This window comes from Opisthorchis viverrini (assembly GCF_000715545.1).
Source record: "Opisthorchis viverrini unplaced genomic scaffold opera_v5_164, whole genome shotgun sequence".
Lineage (NCBI taxonomy): Eukaryota > Metazoa > Platyhelminthes > Trematoda > Opisthorchiida > Opisthorchiidae > Opisthorchis > Opisthorchis viverrini.
Window position 1 is genome coordinate 817,321 of NW_008751819.1, and position 11,836 is coordinate 829,156.

Consider the following 11,836-nt stretch of genomic DNA (forward strand, 5'->3'; position numbering starts at 1 on the left):
TAACCTATTTAATTCATAGTTGCTTCCTTATTTATTTCAGAGTTCTCGCGGAATCTGCTCATCCAGCTTTCGATAAAGTGAGTTGTTGACTGTTCCCCATCTATTGATGCTTTGAAGAACGTTATGTTACAACGTTCTTCTGTTTGGTCGGTTTATGCGACACAACTCGTTCAGTTTCCAAACTTAATGGGCAAAGACTACTCGCGCGTCTCCAGGATAACCGGTGACCACGGTAGATTTAGGTTTGCTTAGCAAGTGACGGGTTTTGTCAAGCATATGATTTCTCGGGGAACTGGTGCAATATGAATGCGGTACACGTACGGGATCCCTCCCATGAGGATGATCTGTCTAGCAGGTTTTTGGTGGTATGCTGCTATCCGTCCGCCTCGAAAAAAAAACGTAAACCACTTTGTTGTACTTTTTTCTCGATTGGTTGAATGACTTTTCGATCGTTTCAAAGCAGTAACCCACTCAGTTTCGGAGTTGGAAGTTGGAAGTCTTCACATGACCGATTTTTGAGTAGTTCCTTGCTATGCATATGACGTTTGTTTTTAGTTCGTCTTGAAAACTCCCAGTGTGTACGACAGAATGGCACACATGCAAGGTTACATGGGATTGTTTACTTTAATGCGGGTACAGATTTTTCTTAATCCTACGCTGATAGAAGGCACTGAAGACATTCGCACTAACCGCGTGGAGAATGTATCAGAAACTCTTTATCCGAGACCAGTAACCGTCACTGCGGTGGCGTTTTGGTATCGCCTGAAAGTGTTTCCCCTGGTAGCGAGCACTCGTAATCTTACCGAAGAACATCAGTACTGTTACCTCACACGTTTTTGACCGCGGTTGCCTCTGATAAAGCTGTTTAAAAATTCCTGCTTGATCCTTTGCTCGAGGAAGAATTGAATTGCATGTAAAAAAAGGATTGACTGAAAATGGAGTCACTCGCATCTGGCCTCAAACTGCTCATCAGTTATCGTAGTCTGCGGGCGGTGTGTTTTCGGTCCACTGCTCTGTTCAAATTCGACTGGGTTTCTCCGATCGCCCATTGTTACCACCTGGCTTTGATATTTTCAATTTAAATTCGGTAGAATCACGTTCGGGAGCATGTGAGAGACTACCGTTCATGTGTTTTGCGCCCGTTTTCAGTCCTTGGGGGATTCGGAACCGTAAGCTTCTCTTACATGTAGTTATTCTATTCAAAGCATCTTGAGGTCTCACCTGTACGATACTTGATTCCTCCCGACCCACATCTTACGAATTGTCACTCATCTTAGCTATTGATTTGTTATCGCGGTCAACCAAATTCATTCAACTGGAAAGCAATACGTTTTGGTCAGTTTGTAGACTCAGGTCACGTGATGTGCATCTGAACAATTGTGGATGAGATGTGTCGAATAAATCTCATTGCTCAAAGCTCAAAGTTTAAAGTGTTTTTGCCGCCTGTCTGGAGATTTCAGGTTTCAGGTCCTTGTTGAGATTCGTGAGGTGCGCGTTATTAATGATCGGCATATCGACTACTCAACAGTGGCTGGGCTAACTTTCTTGATTTCAGACCGAAAGTAAAGCCTTAACAATATATTTGGTAATTGCAAGACCGTTTAGCTGTAACACGCATTTGGCGCCTAGCGGCCATGCCACTCGAGGGAAACACGAAGACTGAGATAATTCCAGGTTGCCCAAGCCCAGAAAGGAGCGGAGAAGATGCTGAGTTTGGGTTCGAACCATGGACCCTCCGATCGCCAAGTTTGTGCCTTAACCACTGAACGACATTCAGCGCAACATATAAATAGCACGCTCCGAATTGAAAACTACCCAAACATCACGTGGATCGTTTAGTAAGCCATCACTCGGGAAGCCAGGATTATTCGGAGCTCTGATCGAGCTTATATCGATTGTATTTATTACTCGTCTCACCGCGTAATTCTTCATTGTCAAGAGCGAATTCGCTAGGCAAACAATCCAGGCAATACCTTTCGGGAGGGTGATTTCATCTTCGTTGGAAACCTAAACTACTTTTCGACGATGACTAGGTCTTAACGAACGGCAGTCACCTCCCATTTTTCCAGTGTCCTGATAAGCTGTCTATTAGAAGTCGGTGTAATCGAATGCTGAGATTATCTGACTACTTAGGCGTACATCATAAGACCACAACTTGGGCAATATCATTCGAGAGTACTGAATATGAGCTCTTTCTGGCTTAGTGGTTAAGTCGCGAACTCACTGGGAACTTCTTGGTTGCAACCCAACCCCAGCATCTGCTCCACTCCTGGGTGCTTCCTTCAGATTGCGCGGCAAGCGTTCACCGAAAACGAGCCGCGGCAGAATGGTTATTACTGGTCACGGGACATCCGGCAGTCGTCGACCGGCGGACATCTTTTGTCCTTAGGCCACTGTGTTAATTTATACACACATTCTGAAGTTCCCCATGGTCGCAGCGATTAAAGGTTAGAAATGTCATTGGGCGACAAAAGGCTACCGTGGACTTACCGTGGGTTTCGGAGCCACTCATCCCATCGATGTCGTTCCACGATACCGCGCTGTGGTAATCGAGCACTTCTGACTAGATTTGCAAGGCGTCGGAATTTTCGGACCCTGTCATCAAGAGAACACCGTGCTCAGTGGTCATCATGAAACGACAAACCGTTCATTTTGGATAAAATATGTTGCGATATCTGGAATATCGTACCAACTGAAACGGTGGGTGGCCTTTGTGCAGCACATTCAGTTGAAGAATATCATGAACAAGAGATTCAGTTGAGTCTCCCGCGAAAACTTCGTTGACATGCGAGTGAGTGTATTTGTCGAGAATTGCTGGGTACTTCTGGAACACTGTGCTCGAGTAGTGAAGTTACTGCATTTGAAACCCACTAAAGAGATGAATTCCAATATTGCACTACCAAGACCCCCAGACTGATGAAGTCTCCTGACAACCCTCTGTCAAACTGAGGACGTCAATTCTTGAAATGTGATACCCGGGCGATTTTCCTAGAGAATTTTTGTTATATATGTATTCACAACAATCGGTGTCAGTGGTTAGGGCGGGAATTTACTGACCGGAAGGTCCGTGGCCCGAACCCGACCTCCGCCTCTCGACTTCCCCTGTCTAGACTTGGGCGACCTGATAGTGTCCCAGCCCTCGTGCCTCCTTCGTGTGTGACATGGCAGCTAGGCACCGAAAGGGTGTTACAGATGAACGATTTCCTTCTCCCCGCTTGGCCTGTAAGAAATTCGGCTAAAACAGAGTAGATTTTCTGACCGCTATATCAATCGAAACATGAAAATCGTGGTGTCGAAAGTACAGAGGCCTACAGAGGCGTCTGAATAGATATACACCTCCGGAAAATCCAGATTTGATGCCAGAATGTTTTCCGTGCAGAATCTAAGTCCTTGTTCCAAGTGATCGATGTGTTATATATGTATATATATGAATATATATGTATATGAATGAAAAAACCGTACATCAGTAGCATTTAAGTCACTAAATCGCTTTCAAGGAATACCCCACAATGCAGCTCATGGTGCGAGATGTTGTGTTTTAGCGGTCCGCGAAAGTCGTAACCGCTGCACTTCAGACAGACTCACATTTCCTACTTCTGTCCAATCATTTTTGAAAAAGATTTTGGCCCTTTTTCGGATGAATCTAATAACTATTCGTTGTAATTAGCCATTGATTCGAGATGCTTATGACGCGAAATTAGTTACCGGAGACTCAGCAGTTCGAACCCAACCGCGACGTATCGACTGATTCTTTCTAGGCTTGGGCAACTTGGTAGTACCTCAACCCTCGTGCTTCCCTTAGCGAGGCGGTTAGGGGCCGAACGGGTGTAACAGCTAAACGATTATTACTTGCGGGGGGCCGTTTTCCCCAACGTATGTATCGTAACCCATGTGTCGTACGATTACATCAGCCATCCTTTACTCATGCGCTCGCTACTAATGTGCCAACACCGTTTGGCTTATGCGAGAAGTTTATAACCGTCACCTGTAGTGTGAAGTTTCTCATTTCCAGTACCCTCACTCGTTAACACGGCTACTAGCTCTAACCACGATAAGATGTTCCCAGGTTATCACTGCCGATGGTGTGACACTTTGTTCATCGTAGCCACCGAGAAACGTCATACTGTGGATATCATTTCATGATTGACCTTTACTCGCTCCAAGTGACCTTACACCTGCCCTTGGTGCGGCGGAATTTCACTTCGGCGACTGTCAGTTGGCATTTATACGGTTTGTGCACTCTATGACCGTATGAGTAAGAAAACAATGAAACATTTCCAAGTGCCGTCTTCCTAGCAGACTACCGATCATTTTCGGGTAAATCGACCACAACTCCCTTCGAAAAATAGCAACCAGAACGAACACAACGTTTACAGTGAACAGTTTTTCAAAAAAGTTATCCGGTTTCTAGCCATGTCAAGTTTCACTAGTTTTATTGCTACCCCATGAAAAATGGTCTTCAAAGAGCCTGTGTTTTGGCTTCAGTAAGGTTTCCGTAAACAACCGGCGGACCTATTGATGGTCAACAGAAAATCCTCGTTTCCAGATGTGGACGCAACACACTACTTACAAGGTTGCTGAAAGATCCTCCACGACCGGTCCAGTAGACAGTCTCCAAGTTTCCATCAACCTTAGTTTCTACTTGAACGCAAATTGCACGAAATTTGACTTGTACACTCAGTCAGGTTTTGACGAGAGATCCATCTGGAACGTAGCTAAACCTCTCGCTTATGGTGTTCTGCTGCAGTTGGAATAAGCTTTAAGATAGCTGGAGGGATGATCACTGATAGCTCTTCCATCTACGGGGCTTGACTACTGCCCAGTGTCAGTCAGCAGTTCATGTTGGCTGTGGAGTCACTGACACTTGTGACCTTTGGGTTTTGTGAATTCGGTTTCCGCGTCTTGATGTTTCAGGGCAATTTCTCCTAATATTTCCCTTAGGTGGTGCTTCAAATTTTTCATTCTGTGAGTTGACAAGCGCTAGGATGATGCCGTTATGTTTTAAGAAGGTTAAGCGGACTTTAGTGGACTTTTGTACTGATCAAATACTTGTATAACAACCCTTCTGTACTGGCAACCGCACAGGGGGCGAGGTGGAGCGCGAATTTACTGACCGGAAGGTCCGTGGTGCAAACTCGACCTCTGCATTTCGACCTCCCCTGTGTAGGCTTGGGCAACCTGGCAGTATCCCAGCCCTCATGATTCCTTCGTGTGACAACCGCACACCGTCATATGTCAACTCAGCCGTCAGGACTAGCTTTCCCGACCCGATAGTACCTTTCCGCTTATAATAATATTCTTTGAGGTGTGTGTGGATTCGTCAGTGAAGGTTTACTAACAGTCCGAAATACCGCCACATCGATGACAGTTTTTAGATTGGTCCGCACACTTTTCCATTCTGTGGACATTATCTACCGGTAACTGGATTGTGTTGGCAGATTGAGATGCATACCCGATGGGTTTCATCTTAGAGGAATGAAGTAAGTTGAGCACTGTACTGCTCTGTGACCTCGATGAGCGCAAGTGACTAAAATACACCTGGAATGACATACCTACAAAAACGAGCCCAGATTGAGCAGTACGCTTGTGTTCAACGCGTAAAGAATGCGTTTCGGTCTTGTTTGATGTTTTTTCTCTAATTGATCAATAAATTAGCTATGCTGGACTTCGTGTTACAACGAGGCAAGGTGCCAGACCTAGTGACAATCAGTCCTCGAGTCGAATTCAAACCCGGCAAATGTGGTTCTCTTTGGTCGTCAACTACTAAGTCCGTAATTAGGAAGGCCAATAGGCGCTTGTCTGAAAATAAAGTTCCAGCCAACTCGGAGACTTTACTGAGCGCCTGCTGAATGTTCCTTTAATGACATTTTTTCAACAGAATGTGCTGCACAAAGACCGTCTTTTGTTTCAGTTGGACGACATTCGAGATATCGTGATGGTTTTTCCTATAACTGGTGTACTCGTTCCATTAGGGAAATATTGTGAAATTTCGAACGCGAAGTAGCCTCTGTGGAGCACATTCAGTTGGGGAATATCATGAACCATTCAGCTAGGATTCTGTAAGATCTGCTGTCAAAACCGAATTGATGTGCAACGAACAACGGGCGGATCATAAAATTGTACAGAATGCATGGTTCACATATGCGAAAAAAACTGCACGGATTTCACGTTTTCTAGTCCATTTGCGGACTGTCTTTCAGCTGTAGCACCCTTTCGGTGCCTAACTGCCATGCCACCCGAAGGTTGCACGAGGGCTGGGATACTGGCATGTTGCCCAAGCCTAGACAGGGGAAGTCGAGAGGCAGAGGTCGAGTTCGAACCACGAACTTTCCGGTCATTAAATTCGCCATCTCGCCCCATCTTGCGGACTGTGTTACCGAATTTGAATGTAACAATTTTCCAGTTGAAACCTTGACAGTTGAGCGTTGACTGCTCCCCGTTGCAAACGTCGCAGGATGTGGACGGACCAGTGGCCCACAATCAACCGAAAATATGTGTGTATCAATCGTAGACTCGGTGACACACCACCCTGAATGACGGTGATATTCCTTGACTTGAACGACGGCTAACCGCCGTTCTTCCACGCGCGTATATACTTTTTGAACTACAGTCTCAGCACAGTACTTTCACCCAACGGAAACATGACTTGAATCAGTGATGTACACTCATTTACATACTAATTTGGTTTTGATAGGAGACTCACCTGGAGCGCGGCGGAATCTCTCGTTTATGATGACGGAAACTCGGGCAGTGCCGCTCTCTGATGAGCCTAAAGAAGGGTGAAATCGGTAGTGGGCTGTCGAAGAGTCTTCAGTAACCTAATGGGTAGTGTGTTACGTACATAAATTGAACCAGTTTCAATGATTACCGTCAGTTCTGGCTATTGGTTGTAGGGGGATTTGTAAAATTCACGCTCAATTCACTCTCGTTTGAACAGTTCTCCTGTCTTGGCGCAATCGTTATGGCGAGTCCACACAAAAGGGGCGAGCACTGGACTCCAGTTTGGCTTCTATTAGAGCTCATCAGCAGTGCGTACCGTGTCGCGAACCGAATTACGGACATTTGACATGCGAGGCGAGCGTGTTACTTCTGCCCCGCTAAAGCACACTGGATGTGCCTGAATGTTCATTTCTGAACAGGCTTGAGTTCTATGGCCTTGACGGCTCTAACAACGACCCAATGACTGTCCTAGTTGCGTTGATCGATTAGTCTTTCTGTCTGTCAGGAATTCCTGGTCAGGTCACGAGCATCACAGTCGCTGGAAGCCCATTCGATACCAGATTAGTCGTAGATAGTAGCAGGATTAGTAACATCACGTCCACCTCACTCTCGTCTGAACTTCAAGTTTACAGAATTTACGTTTTGACGTATGACTGAACCGTTACTTCAGTTGAATCTCTCGCCGAAGCCGGTGTAGTTAAAAGTGGGTGTTTTTCCTCAATTGCCCGCAGGTTGTTAGAACATGAGGTGGATGGAAACTGGGGGCTACACCTATCCAATGCACCCGAGAAAGGTCGAAACCGGTAGTAAGCTGTCGAAGAGTTGTCAGTGACCTTGTAAGTCATCATCATCATCATCATCGACAGCATGACATCAGTGTTCAACATTGATGCTTCACTGCCGTACAACCGTAATTTATTTGAAAGCCTTATTGTAGAGAAAAGAGTAAAGGTGGGCGGGGAAGGGACTTAGTGCTAGCTTACCACAATCATTCCGAGGTGCCTACACCTCCAGACATTCACTCAGGCAATCTGGATAGAATCTGACAACAAAAACGCCACTGACATAGGTTGGCAGCCATATCTTGTAGTGTCTCCAACCAGGCACAGTGAGGATCACGCGGTCCCCACCCTGGAAGGCGAGTAGCACCGACAGCACCCAAGCGTTTCGTGATCTCCTTCATAATCCTCGCCCCGAAAAATGCGAAACCGGTCGTGGGCTGTCGACGAATTTTCAGCAACCTTAGGAGTAGTACATTACAAAGTCTCCAATGTCTCTCTATAAATCCCCTTATGTTCAACTACCAGTTGTGTCTGATTGTGAGTTTCCATTTATGGAGTAAAAGAACTACCTGTTTTGACAAACGTGTGGGGTTAGCAGCAACAACGCAACTTGGTTGTATGCGAACTGTGCTGTTAGTCGTTGTTTACGTGACCTATAAAAAGGTCAGATACGCTTGTTCATTCAACGTTTGTTGCTAAATGAAACTCACCGTTTGAGTTCCACGTTCTACTCACACTTTATGAATCAGTTAAGGCAGTCTGGCAACCGTGGGTTGTACTGATCATTTGGTCATTAGTTATGTCGTGTTACCTGTTTGAATACTGTAAAAGGACTAGAATAGCGTTGTCTTGTGGAGTGACTTTTTGTCTAAAGTACACCTATTTTTTCTCACCCCGTATTACAGGCTGCTCATTATTTCGACCTCGATGTTGTTCACGTCCCGGTCGACCCGATTTCATACAAGGCTGACGTGGCGGCGATGCGAAGTGCCATAACGGGGTCCACTTGCATGGTAAGTGCTACATTGTGTTCATCCTCTCCAACTTTTCGCCCAGTTTGTTCGACAAACGTGCAAGTGTGCCGTATGCATAGCAGGCAATGCAACATCGATCTGCCTGTTTCGTTCGTCTGGAATGGTTGGACCCATCATCCTGCAGCCATAAAACCGTGATAAAGCGAACCGGTGAAAAGTTCTGATTTTGGTTGAAAATCCGTTTCACCTTACATGCCCCACCGACTGTCAAATTTTCGATTGTATGTTGCTAGAAAATGCAACTCTTAGGAGCCAGTGGAAGCGGTGTGAACATGTCCGTACGACTTGCCTATTCAGCCATCAAAACATTGACCAACAGATTTCCCGTCTTTCGCCTAAATGCACTTTTCCGTCTGTGGTCAAGGTCATAGGGACAGGTGTGAGGCAGGATACATCATTCTGTGTAGCCGCGCGCGAAAACCCTACCGTTTACCAAAAAGACGCACCTGGGCCAGATCACCGTTGCTATGCCCACAAGAGTGGGTGGCACTGTGGCTTTTGCATATATGTGATTGTTTGATGGCGCTCAGTATTCGTACAATGGAATTGAATTTTCCAAGTCTCTCATGGACTTAAGCAATCGGGCCATTGAGTTCAGAGTACCAGACCATTTGGGCACCCCGAGGTCTCAGCGATGCTGAGAAATTGTTCCACCAGACTTTTCCGCCAGAGGTATGATTGCTCCAGTGAACGATGAAATTTGGTGAGCTGCGAAAATACGAACGTAGATTAGGGTGGTTTTTGGTTTCAACACATACGCAACAGGATGCAACATTTTGGTGTGAAAGGGTTTACTCCACTCGTGAAGGTTTTGCGGCTAAGAGCATTGTGCGGCTAATGGGCACCTTGTTTGATCCACTCTACTAATCTACCGAATTTCTTTTGCTACCATCGCACTTAAGACCGCTTGTACTTTGGAATTAAGGGAGTTGGGATACAGGGTGCCCAAATCGATCGTTCCAACTCTGGCTGTTAGGTAGCTCCCAGTCGCGCCATCCGGCCAAGCGTCTCTTTTTCGGCTACTGACGGTATAGAGCGAAATGTGTCGGTCTCCTTGTTGGTCGCACTCAAAAACTGTAATCTTTCATCTCCCGAACAAGATGCTGTTGGATTAAGCCGACACAACTTTGCTGTTTTAATCAGAGATCCATTGTCTCTGAACGAGTTCTTATACAGCTGATGAGACTCAAGGCCAGCGACATACGAACTTTAGCAAGGCGGTCTGGCTTGTAAATGATGGCATACGCACCACGGATTAATTGCATACTATGTCGTGCAGGGTTTCTAACCACCTGTAAGCAGGATCACATGTTCCCCAACAAAGGAGGCACAAAGATCTCACAGTACCCAGTTTGACGGTAGCCTTGTTTCAGTTCTTCATGCCATGAACCTTTTGCTAACAATCCATCGGAACAGATTGAGCTCGATGTCTCTAGTCGTTAGTGTGACCTATTCACTGCACGTTGACTGAGTGTCAAGTCTTTTTCACTTGCCATGGTTGGTTTCGATTTGTCTGTCTTCATTTTTTTCAGATTGTAGCATCAGCTCCCGGATTCCCTCACGGTATAATTGATCCGGTCCGGGAACTAGCATCTGTAAGTTGGTTCTTATACACTCAAATGCAGTACCAAATTTCATTATTCAAACCCTTTTATGCGGCCGCGTTTATTGCCAAATACACACGTGACCAGTGCGATCCCTCAAACAGTACGACGCATTTTTTTCAAACACCAAAAGTATGTTGTCTCGGCCCGGCAGATTTCACGCACTCACACGCTTTGAAATAAAATAGTGGTTTAGCAAAGATGAATGGGTGATTGTGTTCTTCAACGGCGACTTCTGAATGAATTCAGAGCTTTCTGTCCGATGTACGGAGCAGTTCAGCTGGATTGGTTCGACTGCCTAGTGTGAGCCTCACAAAATCTTGATGCTGTGTAATCTGTTTCCAACAAATGTTCCACGCAACACTCGAAAACTCTAAATTTGAAGAAGTGGAAAGTGAGTTGAATGTCTGGTTTTGGTTTCTTATAATGAATTAACGGAAATCTATCTCGGCACCATGAGTTAAAAGCTGAGTTCAACGTTGGAGTGTAACCCAACAGATGGCTAAAAAAACTGTCATATTATGCACGTAACTCGTTGCCGAAACGCCGCACATAATCCGCTCTGAATGAGGCCACAGTCTTGCGAAAATTAAAATGCTGGAAGCGTAAATCGAATGAAAATGGTTAGGTTGCATAGCGAAATAAGTGTTTTTGACTAACAACTGAACTAAATAACTTCGTGTTCTTTTCGTCAGCTTAGCGATGACGTTAAGCTGACCCCGTCAAAAATTATACGAAAATGAGAAAATCTGTCTTGATTACCACACGAAAGTTCCAGAAAATATCACCTTGTTCCCCATCTTACCTTATATTTTATGGTGACCGTATTAAGCGTTGATTGCCACTGAAATTATACTTCCAATACGTGGGATAAACAAGCACTACGAAATTCCGAAAGGACAAGACGGATAAGACGGCATTTCATACATAAAACTGAGTGCACGATCGCCGTGATTGAGTTGCAAATACAAAAGATAACGTGTTTCGGAATATCTTGATTTTTAATTCCCAGCACTAAGCACATGAGTTTTTCCGGTTATATTCAGCAGCCGTGAACGTCGTTCGTGCCCAGTAGGTTTTTCAGGACAATATAATTCCAAAATACTACAACGTTGATCGTAATGTGAAGATCTCCGGGCCATGCGGTAAGGAAAACACACTATTAAATAATACCTGCGTATGCATGGTAATCCATGTGCGTGTAATTTTGAATGACATTCATGTGAAAGCACTTTTACGCCTACAGCAGTTCAACAAATGTTGTAACCAAACAGGCTTTACCACATAAAGTCAAGCTATTCTACCTCAAAGTTATGCGCTTGGTGTGTGTTTTCGCACATCAATATTCTTTGAAATTAAACGTCCTCCAAATAATAAATTATCATGGTACATACATTGTATTTGTATATCTACTTGTTTTTTTAGTGGAACGTGCTCACTGGCACCAGTAAATGATAAATTCTGGGTGTTTAAACGCGGACTTTATTAACTAACCAGACATTATCGCCGATTCGCGTCATCTCTAACTAGATAAGGTCATATTTTCGAGGAATACACTCATTTGCAAATCAATTTGGTGTTCACGGGAGACTCAATTGAATCTCTCGTTTATAATGTCTTCCAACGGAATGTGCTGCACACAGGCCGCCTCATGATTCAGTTGGCACGATATTCAAGATATTGCAGGGTATTTTCA

At 44.9% G+C, this 11,836-nt stretch overlaps 2 protein-coding genes across 2 annotated transcripts in view; one reads left to right on the plus strand and one right to left on the minus strand.

Moving 5' to 3' along the window:
- Positions 1-11,836, plus strand: part of T265_07235 (hypothetical protein) — a gene marked incomplete at both ends in the record, with an annotated part of 64,365 nt that overhangs the window by 36,517 nt on the left and 16,012 nt on the right. The window contains 3 exons of the mRNA XM_009172700.1: positions 41-77; positions 8,408-8,515; positions 10,069-10,131. Coding sequence (XP_009170964.1) covers positions 41-77; positions 8,408-8,515; positions 10,069-10,131 — 208 coding nt within the window. The remainder of the gene's footprint in view (positions 1-40; positions 78-8,407; positions 8,516-10,068; positions 10,132-11,836) is intronic.
- The window catches only part of T265_07234 (hypothetical protein), a gene marked incomplete at both ends in the record, with an annotated part of 12,778 nt that continues 8,297 nt past the window's right edge, over positions 7,356-11,836 (minus strand). Inside the window, 2 exons of the mRNA XM_009172699.1 lie at positions 7,356-7,647; positions 7,743-7,961. Coding sequence (XP_009170963.1) covers positions 7,356-7,647; positions 7,743-7,961 — 511 coding nt within the window. The remainder of the gene's footprint in view (positions 7,648-7,742; positions 7,962-11,836) is intronic.